The sequence below is a fragment of the Engystomops pustulosus genome, chromosome 11 (genome assembly GCF_040894005.1).
Source record: "Engystomops pustulosus chromosome 11, aEngPut4.maternal, whole genome shotgun sequence".
Taxonomy (NCBI): Eukaryota; Metazoa; Chordata; class Amphibia; order Anura; family Leptodactylidae; genus Engystomops; species Engystomops pustulosus.
Genome location: NC_092421.1, coordinates 34,260,455 through 34,279,521, shown reverse-complemented (window position 1 = coordinate 34,279,521; position 19,067 = coordinate 34,260,455). Strand labels below are relative to the sequence as shown.

Here is a 19,067-nt window from a genome sequence, read left to right as displayed (position 1 = left end):
TGTTCAAATGTTCTAGGCTTTAATACAGGAAGTGTCGAAGAGAAGTGTGACGGTGTTAATTGAGAGTATAACGTAAATTTTGCACTTACAAATTTTCCAATTCCCCACCTTCAATTACCATATTTTGGTGTTTATCAGACCATTCCTTTCCATGAGTTTGAAAAAAAATATATATGCAGGTCAAATTGAGTAAATCCGTTTATATTGATGTTGTACAAAATACTAGAACTGCTGAAGGAATGAGTATTTCAGGAAAAGTACTGTCTGCTATGTTTATATCATCAAAATTATGCAACACTGACCTAACTTAATTTCTAGGGTTGCACCAATTATTATTGTTATCCCCCATTCCTAGGATAGGACATAAGAATCTTAACAGTGGGGTTCCAACTGATGGGACCTCTGCAGATTGCAAGAAAGGATCATCACTATTCTCATTAATTGAATGAAGTGGCAGGTCAAGGATTTATCTTTCTGCTCCGTTCAGCACTATGGGAGTTGTGGTAAATTGCTACGGCTAGTGTTCTGGTATCTCCGGCACTCCTTTAGACAGTATATGGGCTACTGGTAGGTAGGTTGATCTGATTGTGAGCCCCTTTGGGGACAGGGACTGATTTGGTAAGCTCTGTGCAGTTCTGCGTAATCTGTGAGCACAATAAAAATAAAGGACTTATTATTAGTATTATTATTTTGGGAATGGCAAAGATTGTTGTGCTTTTGGAATTTATGACCGCTCCCAAACTAGTGAATGGAGCAGCCGCACACGTGATCAACCACATTCTTTAAACAGTTAGTGAGAACCAAACTTGGTTCTCACAAACATTACATATTAATGGATATAAAGATTAAATAATGAGAATGATACAGGTAGAATAATAAATGTGGACAGATTGATATGAATAGATGAAACATTTTAACTTATATTGGTGTAGTTGTCTGGTTCTACATCCTGTTAAAGGGGTTTTCCCACAAAAGAAAATCTCAATCCCCTAGTTATGTTTACACAATAAAGATCATTTTAACCCCTTACTTTAAAATTTTACTCGGTTTTAATGCTGTTTTTGCTCCCATCACTCCCTAGGCTGCTCAATGCAAAATCTCAGGAGGTGGGTGGGGCCTCTCTAAGTAGAGACATTATGATCCATCTAGGTCTGTGAGCTGACAATGTTGTTAGATTATCAAGGTACAGGTGTATATGCACTTTCATCTGGTTTCTGACATTGTACTAACACACTGACATAGGAAAGAGATGAGACAAATCAGAGATGATGAGATACCTATTACACAGAAGCATGACAGACAGAGGCTGACACTTTTAGACGGTCTGCTCTACTACATCTCACGGATATGTGCAGCTTCTCTCTCTTTACAATGGGCTGGCAGGAAGTGAATCAGTGTATTGCTAGCACTGGTGATTATTTGGCTCTCTACACCACCTTCACATCAGTGGGGCGTGAAGGCGGGCGTGGCCGGCCTGCACAGGGCGTTACTGTCCCTGTGCACTCGATTCAGCTGGTGACTTTTCACATGTGATAAGTCGCTGGCAGTGTTTATTTCTACACCAGGCAGGGCCTGGGGAAGAAATAAGCGCTGCGCAGGACCCTACTTGATACAGCCTGTTGATGTATTGTGCTGCGAAAATTCAGCGGCGGGGCTATCATACTCCATCCTGGGAGTCAGCCATTTAAATACTGTTGACGACTTTGCCAGCTACATTTAAAGAGTTAATGCTCGTGATTGGTGCTATCACAGATTGTGGGTGTTTACAGCGTGGGGTTTGAAGTGAACCCCCACCTGGTCGTGAACTTCTAATGAAGTTTGGGGTCAGGCCTAAGGAAACCCAAACCCAGAAAGTTTGGTAGGGATCCAGACTTTGCAGTTTGAGTCTGCTTATTACTATTGAAGACCAAAACCATATAGAAAGTGTTGTTGACTAAGAGATGTATAAAGATAATCCTACTATGGAACTATTTCTGAAGCAAAATGTGTAACTAATATTCAGATCTAAACTAATATACTTTTTGTCTTGTTTCCATTCATATGAAGCTTACTTGTTTTAGAGATGGCTAATGAAATGATAAAAAACATCAGTTTAGAACAAAATTAGGTAACATGTATTTCTGTTTTTACAGGTTCTTCAATTACTCAGTTACGTGCACAAGACTATGATGGTGACAAACTGGTATATGGAATAGTAGGAGATGAAGCCAGTAAATTTTTTGCTGTGGAAAGTGAGACTGGTGTGGTGTGGCTTAGGCAGGCCTTGGATCGAGAGGTAATATGGCAGTAAATTATACATTTTATTCAATTATTTTAATCATGTATAAAAAATATATTAGTCAAAGTATTATTAACAGGAAGAACTAAACTGATTTATAAATAGGTTTGTGTATAATTTGTTATCTTTGTCCTTTCTGTCTGTCCCCATCGCGAGATGACTGTGCCTTTCAGAGACTGACAGCCATCCATCCCTTAACCTCCCTATTCTGTCCTTGAGTTGTTCTAGGAATACTCCTTTAAGCAGTTTTAATGCTAATCCCCTATAATGACAGAAAGATACATACTCATAACCAACATCTGTTTTTAGGTTTTGTTTTTTTTGTGTGTATCATTTGTCTGTTTATTCCGTCTCTGGGACTGGGAGAGAGTTGGATGATCATTCATTATGTATGAAAACTAAAGACCTGTATTTTCAGCACTCACATTTAGGAAGCCACTGTGGGAGGCCGTAGTTTATGGTGTGTTTATCCAGAAAGGTCTAGCAGACAGTGTCTGCAATGGCTGGAGATAACTGCAGGCAGTGCCTAGGGGCCTGAGATGGATTCCTAGTCGTCTCTGCATGGAGCTGCCAGTGTGTGATAGCGGCACCTGAGATGAGAAGTCTTTAAATCACCCAGAAACTTCCTTCAGGGCAGGAAAAGCTTATGAGAGTGATGAGCATTGCCTGGAGCTATAGAACACGCTTTGGTTTACATTGATAGTAGCCTATTCTCTTTCTTAACAGCTATAACAACTAATACAAAAGAAATAATCATACTTTATAGAAAAAGATAGAACAACATAAATGGTGTCTAAAAGGGGTATTCCAGGAATCGGCATAATTCCTATACACATGGGTCCTTAAAATATAAGCTAATCTGTAATTAGTTGTTATTTAAAATTTTGCTCCCCTTAGCAGAAAAATGCTGATGACATAGACTGTAAAGAAGAACTAAAATGCTACTGGCCCTTTAATCAGTCCGTTAATTTCCTCCGCGCGGTCCGTTGCAGGACAGAAGATGGCCGCTGGTCACATGTCCATATCACATGTCCTGTACCTGCCTGGGCAGGGTCATGTGATCACCACTATGTTTGGCTGTAGTCGGTTGGTTGCAGTGCATCCAGTATGGCCGGTGTTTTGGTGATGGCAGTTACACATAATTACTATGGTAACAGAGCAAGAAAACATCACTGGGAGCAGAGCATAAGAGGTAGGAGGAGTTACTGAGAACTAACGGATCTTGGGACTTGAAGTTTCCAGTGGTGGCCATCTTGGTGATAACTTTTAGAGAGGCCATAAAATTTTGTGAATCATAAAATCAAACGATTTAAGCTCCATTTTGTGACTAATGACATTAAGTTTTGTTACATTAATTTATTTATAGCATTATGAGTTTTTGTATCAGATGTTCATATTCCCGGCATACCCGTCATAGGGGAACATGGATTGTTTGTTTTTATTTTGCCTCTTTTTATAGTTGGCTGAAGTCGGGACACTTTAGCAGTCATTTGTAACTTTCTAAATTTGCCATTGTGAAGCATATCTTTTTTCTTCTTTGTCAAGGATTTGCGGAAATTTTCAATTTATGTTCAAGTTGTACTTTGCACCTAAAAAGTCTCTAATTCCCTAAAAGCTATGTGTAAAAATGCACACAAAAATAGCAAAAAGAAAAAAAAGTCAAAATAAAGATACGTGTCCCACAGGGAGTCATATAGAATATATTTTATCCATCTTTATTTCTTATGTGATAGTATCATAATACAATACTATATGTAAAACACTAGAAAAAGTTATCTAGAACTTTATATAAAAAAAAAGAGCCTGAGACCATATTTAGATTAACATGGAGAGTTTTTCACATTTTGCTACTAAATTGTAACATTATTTGTCCAGATTTTACTAATTTGCTAAAATTCGGTGCATATTGAATAGAATAAAACTCTCTACCTATCTGTCCCATGCTGTATGTATGTATATGGCATGTAATAACTGCAGCCAATCACAGTTTGTGTTCCGTAACACTGGCACCATAGAAACCACCTTAGTGCCCGACCACTGTGATTGGCTGAAGTAGTCTCAATCTCTGTATATGTATAACTAGATCATGGCAGGGGAGTAACTAGGAGAGGCAGGGCCCCATTAAAGACTTCTAATTGGGGGCCCCTTCCCGCTTAAAAATATGCATATTATGCTCATATATAAACACTCATTTATATACCTATATACATAAACATACATTTATACACTCTTACAAACATGCACACATATAAAGAGCATATACACATCACATATACACATACAGTGCCATATACAGATGTGCAGTATATTTAAACTCATACAGTATATACACACTATACAACATATACACATTCATAATATACACATCACAGATAAACACACATATATGCAACACCCCTGCCAATGTGCGTGGCAGAGGAGTGTTTGCAAATAAGCCCCCTGTATCATTTGGTACATCTAGAGGTATTAACAGCGGTAGATTCTGCCTTGACATGCAAGGGTTAAATCTGTATTTGATATTATCATCCAATGATGTTCCATCTTTGTAACTGGAGTGTGATTAGAGAGTGAGACCACCTGACCAGAGTATAACAAAACCCCCTGGACAGGAAATGACAAGGTCTCTTAGGATCCAGCTTCTGACAGAGGAGCAGCTCATAGAGCACATGCTCTTATTACAGGCCTCCAATCTCATTACAGAGCTTACAGAGTGTCAGTGCACCACTAGCACAGACACACAGAACACCCAGGACAAAGCTGCAGCTTCCAGCATTGAACACAACTACCTCCCAGTCTGCATCTACAACCAGGCTGGTGAACAAACTCCTGAGGTTCACTCTCCATGACCACTCTCCAGTCATCCAGACTATCTAACAATCTGGCCTCTGTACAGATTTGTTTGTCGTGTTGCCGGCTGTTGGTTCGAATAAAGAACTGTAAGTTATTTTTGCACACCCATATTCTGGGCCCCGGCTGCCTCCAGGCCCCAAGAAAAGGCTAGGCTCCAGTGGGGGATGTTGCATATACATCCCAAAAATGTTTCAAATATTATGCTGGACAATGTGTAGAGTAATATGTATGTAATTGTGCGCATCCTCCATTCTTTAGTGTCAGGTTGTATGCCGGGGCCACCTGACTCTGTGGGCCTCATAGCGACTGCTATCACTGCAGTTATGCCCCTGGATCAGGAGGATTAATGGAGAGACAAAACTGGGAATGAACAAGAACTTTATAATAGTTTTTTTAGACATATGCATGGAGTAATAGAAATGTGTGTTACTAGCCAACCTAGTTAAATAATGTTTCCTACAGTTGGCTCAGTGATTAGAGAAGCGTAACAAGTTTTATCTATACGCATTGCATGCTATACTAAAGCCTCTTTTGCACTGCATGGTATTGGGTCATCTTGTACAGAAATCCACAACTTATTGATGATGAAAACTGTTAAAAGTTTATTTCGAGGTAAGGTTACTGCAAAAAAAATGTGTCTGAGAAATGATAAATAATTGGACCATACATAGAAGTCTCCAGCTCAACTCCAAAACAGCGGCTCTCAACCCCATGCCTCCAATGCCTTTTTTCCATTTTGCATTTCCTCCATTTTTTTATTTTCATGTGTACAGAGTTGTATCAGGGTTTGTTTTCTGTGTAACAAATTGTACTTCCTAATTAATATTCTATGCTGTGTGTTGAGAAGTGGCAAAAAATGTAGGTGGATGTGCTGAAATTGACAAAAGAAAAACTTTTACACAATTTTTTGTGGGCTCTGTTTTTATGACCTTTACTCTGGGCTCCGTATGACACTTTTGAGTCTTTGGGTTTTTTAAGATTTTTTAAACCAAACCTTTTGTACAAAAAAACATTTCTTAGATTTGCCATATTCTGAGGCCATAAACTTTTTATATTATGGTATAGGGTGATGTGTAAATTGTCGTTTTGTGCAGGATAAGCTAATGTTTTCAATGCTATCATTTTCGTGACTGTACAACCTTTGAATGCATTTTTATCAATAAAATAGTGAATAATTTTCTGTACCGGTGTCGAGAATAAAATAAATATTTTTTTGTTTGGGCATTTTTGGACACCTCCATTCCTAACATTTTTATGATATTTTTCTTATTTGTAACGAGACTTCAGGCTGTCATGGTAATAGATCATAACCCCCTAATGATCCAGAGGGGAAAGGGGGGCTTTTAATTCTAACCAAGATGGCAGTGCTTATGTGTTAAAGGGAACCTGTCACCAGAGGGTTGTTAATTACTGGTGACAGTTACTCATAGACACTGTCATGTACACTACACGCATGGTTTTATTAACAACTACATATTGATAGGTTGAAGAAATGAGCTTTCTTAAACTTTACCTGGCTCTCTGACAGCATCTTCTTTCAAGTCCTGGGGGGTTGCATTTCAAAATCTAATGGGTGCCTCCTCTTTAGCATATGTAATTTCCCCTGTACCCTGCTCACCAATATTCCACCCAACTCCCTCATCATCCCTCCTGATGTTGGGTCACTGCACAAGCAAAGCCTGTGCCTTCTAACTCTGTCATGCGCATTGAGCAGCAAAGCGGCTCACTGTGCCTCGCTGCTCACTGTGCATGCATTGCCCCCCAATGCTTTGATATCCCTGCCTAATAACAAAGCATAGACAGTGAGCTGCTTTGCTGCTCACTGAGCATGTCAGAAGTAGAAGGCTCACTGTATAGGTAAAGCTTTGCTTGTGCAGTGAGCCAAAGTCAGGAGGGGCAGTGGAATTACAAATGTTTGAAATGCAGCTCTCTCCCCCTTTGGGAATTAAAGGAGGGATCTGGCACAGAGCCTGGTATAGTTTAGGATCTTGAACACATCTACGCATAATTATTATAAAACCGTGTCTTTAGTCTACATTACAGTGTCTATGGGAACCTGTCACCAGTGAACAAGGACTGTCACGGGCACCCCTGCGATCCATACCACGGATCGCGGGTGCACCCGTGCCTCTGTTGCGGGCACCCCCACGATCCATATCGCGGATCGCGGGTGCACCCGTGCCTCCCTCCGCTGCCCCGGTCCCGCTCCGGTGCACTCACCTCTACTGGCTCCCGCTCCGTCCGGACTAGGTCTCGCGCGCAACCCCGCTCCCTAGGGCGCGCGCACGGCACTGTCTCAAGATTTAAAGGGCCAGCGCACAGGTGATTAGTATTGGTCATTTCCTGTTTTGTATATAACACTTTGTTTCCCATCATTCCCTGCCGGATCTTTGTGTCTCTTAGCCTTAGAGAAAGCTTCCTAGCGAGTATTCCTGTGTTCCTGCGTATTCCTGTATTCCTACGTTCCAGTGTATTCCTGTGTGTTCCGTTCCTGAGTCCTGTGTTGCCGTGTTACCTGTGTTCCTCCCTGTTGCTGTGTGCCTGTGTTCCCGTTCCCACCTGCCTGGACCTCCTGTTGCTGACCCCGGACTTGAACCTGACGTTGCATCTCTGCCGCCTGCCCTGACCCTGTGCCTGGACCCGACTATGAGTTTGTCATCCGCTAAGGTACCTCGACCTCGGCTGCCACCATGGGCTAGTCACACCTGGGAACGACCTAGTGGTATCCTGCCACAGCAAGTCCAACCAGCTTTGCGGCGGGCTCTGGTGAAAACCAGGTGCCGCTAGGCTCCGGTTCCGGGTGTTGGCTAGTTACAACTCCTGCGGTGGTCCAGAAGATCCACTGATCCTAACAAGGACCCTCTGGTGTCCGATTCCCTTTGGGCTTCTTGTCATCAGGAATGGTCCTTACAATTAATGGACCAACTTCTAAGAATGAACACATTTGCAAGACGAAGAAGGCTTATTCTTGGTTTCATCATGTTATAGTTGTGTGTCTTCTCTCAATTCTGAGCTAACCGAATTATAAATATAGTTGGTCATTAGTACTGATAGTATACTTATATGCTATTAGGATGCAATGTATTGGCAATTGATTATTGACAAAACAATATGGTAATTACTTTTCAGCCTTCACTCTGTTGTAACAAGTTTTGAGTAGTAGCTAGTTGCTTTTAAGGTGGAAGAGCAATGTTGAGTCAAGCCCAAACTAGAAAGAGTTTATATGAGCTTTTCACCGCGGAACATTTTGATATTTGTTTAGTGCTCCATAACATAATAGCAGCACTTGATCTATTGAAAACAAATGGTGTCCTGGGTATTATTGCTGTTCTTTGAGTTGGAAGTTCTGTATAACAGATGCTTTGGTTTGTTATTACTATAGACATGTACATTTTGTAAAATTAAATTTTAAAAGACCGAATTTGTCAAACTGTTATTCCTTGTCTTAACTTCGTAAGATAATTGGCAATAATGGCCATTGGCAATGATCAGTAGCTGTCATGGGACTACAACACCTATTATAAATAAACAATGATTTTTATCATTATAAGTATTAGAACCTAGAATACATTTTATGTGAAACCTCAATAAATTGGATAAATACCTCAAGCGAACAAAACACAACATATTGGCCCATATTTATTAATAGTGAGCCCAACTTTTTAAAAATCATATTTGTTATATTTTTCCATCACATTTTCCATTAACAACACTGAAAACAAACAACCAACACTCCCCCTCCCCATTCCCCAGTACAGTTCTCCAGAAGTCCATACTTCAGCAACTTAATAAATCTAAGATTCCATTCATGTCGTCAGTTGTTTGTGGTCAGATAATAATAGTGGAGCAAGCTTGCCACACTATCATGCAGAGTGCACCCAATTCATGAAGACTGGAGCAAAGTATTCATGAATCTGGTGCACCCTGAGGGTGCCCAAAGTTGCCACAATTATTAGACTTCCAACATAAATATGGTGTCCGGGGCAAATACATAATTCTAAAAACAAGAGCTGAGCCTGAATTATGTTTCATTTGTGTTTTTTATACTATTTTGGATCAGAATACAGTGCATTAGGGTCAAACTAAATGTACTGTATGTTCAACAGCATTTATGCTTCTTATTGTATGTCTCTGCTATGAAATTCTAGATACTTTTCACATCAAATGATTGGCATTTTATTATTACCCATAATAGAATAATTAGATTTAACGGCATTCAGAATAAAACCATTTTTTTATGATTGATATGTCCTTATAATGTAAGTCAGAGACTTGTAGTTAGCAGCAAATTCACAGAAGTGATGCTGTACTCCAATAGGAAACCTTTGACTCTTTTCTGCACTCATAAGTCTGCAGTATAATTGAGAAAGAAAGTTTTATTCTTGTGAGGCTTACATAGAAGTCATTTTGTACAAAGGTACATGATAAAGAAATTAAAAAGCCTGCACACAAACTATGACGCGTCAGTGTTGCCGCCTTCTGATGTCATAATTTTCTGTCCTGGCAGACCGTATAGACTAATCGCTGGACATTTTATTAATGGGGGCACTCTGCATGACATTTTATTATTGGGGGCACTCTGCTGGACATTATATGAATTGGGGGTACTCTGTTGTACATTTAATAATTGGAGAAGCTACTGTGGACATTTCATTGATGAGGGGAGACAATTTATTAGTGAGTGTCGGCTGCATTTCCCATCTTAGGCTTATACTAGAGCCAATACATTTTCCCAATTTTTCATGGTAAAATTGGGTGTCTCGGCTTATCCTTCTGTCGGCTTTATACGGTAACACTAAAAAATAAATGTAAAATTACTGAAAAACTCTGCATATAATGACTGAAAGAAGCAGGGTGATCTTTTTAATGAACTAAATGCATTTATGCTATTTTGACCTAGCTGTCAAAGGTGCAGATAGCAATGATTTCCAGTTGCTAAGCAGAAGGAAATGTGCTGTCAGGGCATCCATTCTGCTATGGACAGTGTAACTGTATTGGCGCTGCTTTATGCTTTTGTTTTGGAGCAATGATCCCCACTGTTGGTGTCATGAACTAGTGTCAGGGGGACGAGCTGCATACTAACATCTGAGTAATATGTGTTGGGTATACTGCTATTACATGTGTGCAGTCACAAGGGTATCCTATAAATGTCAAGCACTTAAGGGGACAGTCGGAAGACTTGCTTTGACCATCTGCAAGCATGCACCATCGACCGTAACATATGTGCGCAAATGTTCTAAAGATGCCATACAGGATACCTATAGGACTGGCTGGGGGTGCATATGCCCTCTAGGACTTTGAGTCATCGTGTTTGTCACTGTATAGGCTGTTTTTGTGTTCTTTTTGTTGTGTCCTGATCTTTATGTAGCTGTTGTATCTTGAAGAGATTTAATATTGTCCAAACTTCTGTCGCTAAACTAGCATCCAGTTGAAGAGCAAAGGTGCATTTTACAGTTTTCTTTATATACTCTGGAACCTTTGATGTGTCTCACTTCTAAAATATCCATGAACTTTTTTTCCCATTACAATTAGTTTGATACAAATCATTCTCTATGATTAAAACCACAGTTTTAGATTGTAATTGTGTTGGCTAAAATTGGTATGCGAACAATGCTATATACAACATCAGTAATTGTACTCCTGGTTCCTCCTTTGCCCCTCTCCCAATGGTATTTTGCATGTAATTATGCTTTTAGCTAAAATCCAAAGCACTGGTGTCAGAAGATAAACACTATTTCTAATCATATTATTTTGTCTTCCTTTTTATTTCAGACTAAATCGGAATTCACAGTTGAATTTTCTGTCAGTGACAGCCAGGGGGTATGTATGACTTTTTCATTTCATGGCATCAAAATCTATGAATGGTAAAACAGGGCAAGATAACGGGAGATTTAATGGAGGGGTGGAGAAAAATGATTTATAACATCTTGGGTATAAGGAATGCAAGCAGGAACCATGCTGAAAAGACTTATGACCAATTAAATATAAGGTTGTACAATCTTCATTTTTAGCACAGATTCTGTTGTTCTCACTATTAATTAACATACAGGGATAAGGGGAAAATGACAAACTATTTGATAAGAAAAGTTTCCAGTTCTTGTGGTGCCTTGATAATGTTATGACATTCTTAAAACTATAAGAGCTGTCAAAAACTGTCAAGCTTAAAAGAAATCCTTGAAATAAAGTTGGGATGGGACATTGAGGCTTCTGTAGTTCTGTTTCCACCAATAATGGTCACTAACATTGCCCAAAACAACTCATTGAATTGAATGGGTCCTTTTGGCACTGCATTGCATTGTATATTATTGCAATGGACAAAAATGTTTTGTCTTGTGGGGATCTATTGATTCCTAGGCTTTCTCGATCTACTGATTCCAAGGTTATCGAAAACGGAGCTGACATTAGGATTTAACATTTTCAAGCTTCCCATAGCCTTTTTAATATACATTCCCAAACTGATTTTAGAATTAACTTTACTAGTTCGGCTCACGTTCAAAAGATTATAAAATGATACCTGGCTCCAAGGCAGCAAACTGATTTGAGTCATGTGGACGTCCAAGTCCATGCATCATCATCATTATCTCCTCGCTGCTCTCACAGTTCTCACTCCTCCCTTCTTCATGCAAATGTGAGCTGACTGTATGCTGCATGCAAATTTCTGTCAGCATGATGGAGGAGGAGGGCGAAGAGGGGGAGCAGGTTTATTCTTCATCTTAAATTAATAAAAAAAAACATAAAACTAATGGATTTCTGGTCACTCTCTTCAGGTTATCAAAGGCAAAGTCAGTATCCAGGTTGGAGATGTCAATGACAACGCACCTACCTTCCATGGCCAGCCATATACAGTGCGGATTGCAGAGGTACATGTTTAGCAATGTTAACTTGTAGAGATTTGTTTTGATATATAAAGGGGTTCAAGTTTTTATGTGTGTTTTACTTTTTGAATAGCAATGACAAGTTTACTTGAATCCTGCTGTAAAAGTTGCGGCTACGTGATTTTGAATTTGTTGCTGTGCTTTAATTTGGAATAGAAATTCCTGGCACAGGGCAGCTGTACAGATCTCATCATTGACCCAGCGTGCCAGGTTCTAATCACTTAGCTGTTTGTGCCAATCTAATTGCAACCATTTCTGGTTTGTTCAGCATGGATCACACAAGTGTGTTTCCTAAACAGACTGTCACTGTGTGCTATCGTGCTGCATGATGCTCTGCTTGTGGGGCATCTCATTATCCTTCAGTAAATACATTTCTCACCATGGGCTCACATGATAGGAATGTCATATATAGGAATTATTTACTGGAAAGGATACAGAATTTTCATTGCTAGGTTTGCGTTGCTGTATTCTATCATAAGAACTGAATGGTTGCATGCATATATTTAAAGGGAACCTGTCACCAGGAGACCCATTTTTAGCACTCCCCCAGTCCCCACAGAGCATAGTGCATACACTGCCAAAGTGTTTTTGTATAAAAAAATAGGTTTTACAGAAAAAAAGATATGATATATTGTACCTTTCATTAGCATCTGCTGTGTGACTAGGCAGTAGTCCACTGGGAGTGGCTGGAAAGGAGCAGTTTCCCCCCATCCTTGGGAAACTGCTATGCCATGTGTCCTCCTTTTCAAATATATGAATAACTCCCCACACTCGCGATAGGCTGTAGAGCAGCAGGGGGCGTTGCTAAGCCAAGTGATGGGTGTTTTCATATATTTGAAAAGGACACATGTGGAGCTGTTTCCCAAAGGTGAGGAGGAAACTACTCCTTTCTAGCCCCTCCCAGTGGACGACTGCCTAGTCACACAGCAGATGCTAATGAAAGGTACAATATAACATATCTTTTTTTCTGTAAAACCAATTTTTAATACAAAAACACTTTGGCAGAGTATGTACTATGCTCTGTGGGGACTGGGGGAGTGCTAAAAATGGGTCTCCTGGTCACAGGTTCCTTTTAAGATGGCAATCAAGTTCTATAATGCATTTTTACCCAACAGCATACTGGATCACATTTATTTAGTAATTCTATTATGTCTTCTTAAAATTTCAGTTTTTGAATAGGCTTTGTTTAAAATGTCCTTCTGGCTTTATGCTGCTGTAGAATCTGATTAACTCCTTTGTGTATCCGGTTGTTCTGCCACTGTTCACAGGTTCTACAGTTACTTCTAGTGGCTGTCACTTGCATTTTGTTACACTGTTGTTACACTGTTAGTCAAAAACTTTCAATTTTTGTGTGCGGGATGCTTAAAGTTCACTGCCAATGCAGAAGTGCACACAACAGCTTGAACACGTTATGTGACATCCTACAAATTATATGCAGGCAGCAGAAACTTCTGAGGATGCAGCTTCTAGCATGTTATGAGGTTCTGGAGGCTGGCAGAATACTTTTTTTATAGATCACTTTATCTATTGTTTTCTCCATGTAGCTTGATACATGAAACTTTTTTTTGGAGACCATTTAATTGATAATAAAACTGGAAGTAAAAATGTCGGGCACTTCTTGAATATAATAATTTCTACAGAGACTGACTGCCTGAATTTAGGTGTTTTTGTTTTAGTATTATTGTAGCTCATCCCCTACTTGAACCATACAAATATTATGGCAGATTCTAGTCCGGAAAATGTTTAATTCCAATCTCTGTCATTAGAAAAAATGCACATAAAAATCACTCTGCAGGTTTTTTCTTTTTACGAGCATGTGCATCTGTGTCAGCCTGTGAAATCAAGTTGTCTTTAGTAATTGAGCAGTAGAAAAGAAATGGCTCTTTAATATGCTGTCTATAGCACCGTCTCACCATGAGCCTTTGATCTGCTTTTTTCCATTCTCAGAATGTGGACAAGAGGGATTTCGCTATTACTTTCAGAAAGTGCTGCTTTCAATTTGCTTGAACTCTCTTCAGGATGTTAAAAATAAAAAAAAAAAATAGAATAAAAAAAATTCTTGTACATTTTTGCAGTTTAGGACCGTTGTGTAAAGGTGTTGTGCTGCGGACTAATTACTGTAATATTTTTGGCATACAAACGCCTGCATATTTTACACGTTCATGCTAATTTAGCGTAATTGGATCGTAGTTAATTATGATATTAATGTGTTAGATAAAATGATGCTTTGTTTGATGGGGGATTAGGATAGACATTCCCTTAGTTTACGAAATCCAATCTAATATAAAATTGGTAGGTAAGAAAGAAATGCGTTTTTTGCTAAAAAAAAGTGCCAGGTATAATTTAGATGCAGGTTTTGGTGTTGATTTTGGCTCTGGGACCTTCTATTTTTTAACCTTCTCCTATTGAGCGGAGGATATAAAACAAACCCCTACTTCAAAATCATATGTTAACCATTAAGCCATTAGTACAAAGACGCGTGTCCTACCTATGATGTGTGTAGAGAGGGCAACCGGGACAACCCAACATCCATTTATGCCTGGAACACTTCCACAGGGACTGTAAAAAAAAAAAAAAGCATATAAAACGTGCTGCAATTTGAGCCTAGTGCTGATTGAACTTCCACCATGTGCCATAGGATAAGAGTGAAGGAGAGTGCTGCCCCACTTCCACTGCTATTGCACATGTCAGGTGCGGAAATATTAAATACTCATTGAACATATGAGAATAGAGTCAAAATATCTAAATTTTTGCGCGTGTAGGATGCTTAAAGTTCTTGCTGTTGTGTGCACTTCTGCGTAGGCAGTGGACACATTATGTGCCATCCCACAAATGTGAGCAGGGGAGCAAGCTCCCTACTTTTGGAGCATGACGACCATTGCACTAGACAAATTCTACCTACCGTAATCAACAATTAAAATATTTAAGATGCACTTTATATTAAACTATTTCGATCAACTTTTTTGTATCTAAAATGATTTAATAAACATATTGACTCATAAATAGACATATACAGCCCCTGTACCAGCCAATTAATGCACACAGATTGTGCTAACTGCATAGATCCAGAATGTAGAATGTAACTGCAGCATATGAGCCTAGAGATCATTATTAACATTAACCAATGTTGTGGTCTCCTCACAATCACCAATTTAGTTATATAATTAGTTTACTTTATATGGTTCAAAAAAGACACGTTCATCAATTTCAACCAAGGAAGCAAAGGAATTGGATGAGATAGGGATTTAGGGGAAAAAATTCTATATAACATAGCCATCAATTTTATTTAGATATAAAAAGGCATCTAGACCCTTCTTGAAGCTTTCTGCTGTCCCTACTGATGTCCCTACTGTGACCAGCGCTATTCCTCAGATCCACATCTCACAGTAAAAAAAGCCCTGTCACCTTTAGTGATTAAACCTTGTTTTCTCCATACAGAGACAGTGCCCCCTCGTCTTTTGGTTTGATATAACCAGGAACAAACTCCAGCATATTTTTTGTATGGACTATTTATATAAATTAATCATGTCCCCTCTTAGTTATCTCTTTTCCAAACGAAATAAATCTAGTTATTTTAATCTTTCCTCTTAACTGAGATTCTCCATACATACCCCTTATCATTTTTGTGGCTCTTTGTTGTACCTGCTCCAGCTCCAGGGCATCCTTTTTATCAGCAGGTGACCAAAACTGGACAGCATATTCCAGGTGAGGCCGAATCAATGTCTTGTACAGTGGTAATAATAAATCCAGAGAGTCCATACCACTTTAGATACATGACACGATCTTGCTGGCTTAAGATGCAGCTGACGTTGCATGCTGTTAATTAATCTATGATCTACTAGTCACCCTGGTGCTTCTCAACGAGAGACTCACCCAGATTTACTCCAGGGTCATATGTTGCATGTGGAATATTAGCCCCCAGGTACATAACCTTACATTTATCCACATTAACCCACATTTCCCAAGTGGATTACCAAACACTAAGTTTGTCCAAGTCACCCTGCAGCCTATAGACATCCTCTGTAGACTGTTTTACACTACACAGCTTGGTGTCATCTGCAAAAATAGACAAAGTGTTATTAATTCCTACCTCTATCAAAAATAAATATATTAAATAAATGAACCTAGGGTAGGTTGTTGATGCACCCCAAGGAGTGTATAATTAACTTATTAGAAATGGAACTTATCCAATATGTTTCCAAAATTATGTCCATTTATCGGGAAGATAAAGGTGGTGCACAACAAAGTCACTTAAAATTGAGTGCTTTTTCAGGTCTCTGTTTACTATGGAGCTGTGGTAACATTAGATTGTCAATAGCAGCCCCCCAATTAATATAATTTCCTGCAGAGTGTCCCAATTAATATAATTTCCTGCAGATTGTCCCGATTAATATAATGTCCAATAGTGTCCCCACTAATATAATGTCCAATAGTGTCCCCATTAATATAATGTCCAATAGTGTCCCCATTCATATAATGTTTAGCAGAGTGTCCCAATTCACATAATGTTTAGCAGAGTGTCCCCATTCACATAATGTCTAGCAGAGTGTCCCCATTCACATAATGTCTAGCAGAGTGTCCCCATTCACATAATGTCTAGCAGAGTGTCCCCATTCACGTAATGTCTAGCAGGGTGTCCCCATTCATGCAATGTCTAGCAGGGTGTCCCCATTCATGCAATGTCTAGCAGGGTGTCCCCATTCATGCAATGTCTAGCAGGGTGTCCCCATTCATGCAATGTCTAGCAGGGTGTCCCCATTCATGCAATGTCTAGCAGGGTGTCCCCATTCATGCAATGTCTAGCTGGGTGTCCCCATTCATGCAATGTCTAGCTGGGTGTCCCCATTCATGCAATGTCTAGCAGGGTGTCCCCATTCATGCAATGTCTAGCAGGGTGTCCCCATTCATGCAATGTCGAGCAGGGTGTCCCCATTCATGCAAAGTCTAGCAGGGTGTCCCCATTCATGCAATGTCTAGCAGGGTGTCCCCATTCATGCAAAGTCTAGCAGGGTGTCCCCATTCATGCAAAGTCTAGCAGGGTGTCCCCATTCATGCAAAGTCACCTTAAAAACTGGCAACTTAAAAAATAAAGATAGTACTTGCCCTCCGATGCTAACTACCATGTGTTCTTCTGCCCGCAACAAGTCTTTGGGTTCCCGGCAGGGCCAGCAGATGCATGTCTATGTCTAGCTGGCGGCAACACATCAACATGCATGTGCCAGCCAGGGTGAGTACCAAGCTTATGTTTTTTAGCAAAAATGAAAAACTCGGCTTATACTCAAGAATATATGGTAATCATTTCCAATGAGGTTTCTATCTGTTGCTTGGGGAACTTTTGCACATTTTTCAGTGTTAAATCAACTGCAACAGATGAACCAGTAAAAGATACATTAAACTGGTACAGAAATGAAACCGGTTACTAGTTAATGGATAAGTCTTTTATTCATGTTGGAAGATTAAAATAACAAAAAATCTACATGCTGATTTGGCCTCTGTAGAAGAAACTATTGCACTATAACCCAGTCTGTCTTAGGATTTACTCAGTGGGGTTACACTTGGAAAACTGATTCACAACAACTAACACGACAGACCTCATTAACTTTCCTTGTATTTATTTCATGCTAATCACCGTCGACCTGAATGCCACTTGCTTTGCTTTAATACAGTTGTTTGGATTTCCATTTCACTCAGATGTATTTGCTGCCCTTTTTATCCTTGCATTGTTGATTTAGCATATTATTTAGGTGCCCTTGACACTCCCTATGGCACATAAGCATCGTTATAGGGTGCCCACTGAAATGAATTTGTGAGATTTGGATTTAACAGAGGGTAAAAATAGACATAAAATGGGCCATGTTTTTAGAGTGTGGGTAGCGCAATGGATAAGTAGATAAATAAATAGATACAAAAGATAAAAAACATATGAAGAGAAAGTAAATAGTTCAGTACAGGTAATTTTGAAATTATGCCGTTAAGTACTTAATAGATTAAAAAAAGGGGGATTAGAAGTTTTAACATACATTTATAGATTGATTGAATATGAGTCAACTTGTACCAACTATTATATTACTAATCTATACTAGTATTAAAATTACCATATTGGCAAATTATTATTAACAAAACGGTCACTTCATAGAAATATGTTACACTACAACATGTTTTATTCATTTTTTTTTTATTTTGTAGATCTTTTTCATTTTTATTTTTGGAGTGCTGTTTGTTTTGGGGTACTTTGACACACCTGTGTGTTTATATGTGTGTGTGTGTATATATATATATATATATAAGTCACTAATTGGAGAGAAATGTTCATGTGTATTACAGCAGCCAGAATTTGCATTAGGTTAAACTGGAAGCTATTTTCCATGCGTTGGTCTCTTGGAAGACCTGGTAAAGGACTCTAATTGTGGAGACAGAAGTGTGGAGTGGAGACAGAAGTGTGATCACTGCTCCAGAGTAAAACTTCCCCATTGCAATGGGTCTGATGATGAACCAGGTGTGCAACCTGTTGAAGAAGGGTGTGAAGCAGTCAGAAGGGGCTCTCTACCTGGAGACACAGGAGCTGGACTGTGAGAGCCATATGTGAGTGACACAGGGTTACTGAAAGTATTTTCATGCTGGCAGGGAGAAGCCTTCCAGTGGCTAGTGAGGGCCGCCAAGTGTATAGTTAGAGCCAGACAGGCAAGGGTTTTGTTTGATACTGGTGATTTTGTGGAATAAATGTACAGTTTCAGGGCACATTCACATGGCCGTCTGCAGGGACGTACATGCGGCCACAAATTTGCGTCTGCATGTACGTCCCCATAGATGGCAATAGCGGCGCGGCACAGATACGTGCTACACATGTGTGGCACCGATCCGGGCCGCACACCGCAAAAAGATAAAGCATGCTCTATCTTTCGGCTTGTGTGCGGCCGTGCGCCGCTATTCTCTATGAAGGGAGGAGGGGTCACCTCCTCCTCTCCAGCACACGGCGGCATGCCCGCACGACGGGCATACCGCTTTGTGAATGTACCCTCAGCTTGAATCCTGCTGTCAATTAGAGCTTTGTCATTGCCAACCCC

The 19,067-nt window shown here is 39.7% G+C and overlaps 1 protein-coding gene across 4 annotated transcripts in view; it reads left to right on the top strand.

The window, feature by feature from the left end:
* The window catches only part of CDH23 (cadherin related 23), a 708,444-nt gene that overhangs the window by 192,808 nt on the left and 496,569 nt on the right, over positions 1 to 19,067 (top strand). For all 4 annotated transcript variants that reach the window (XM_072131217.1, XM_072131214.1, XM_072131213.1 and 1 more), the window contains exons 4-6: positions 2,133 to 2,275; positions 10,901 to 10,948; positions 11,896 to 11,988. In XM_072131217.1, the coding sequence (XP_071987318.1) occupies positions 2,133 to 2,275; positions 10,901 to 10,948; positions 11,896 to 11,988 (284 nt within the window). The remainder of the gene's footprint in view (positions 1 to 2,132; positions 2,276 to 10,900; positions 10,949 to 11,895; positions 11,989 to 19,067) is intronic.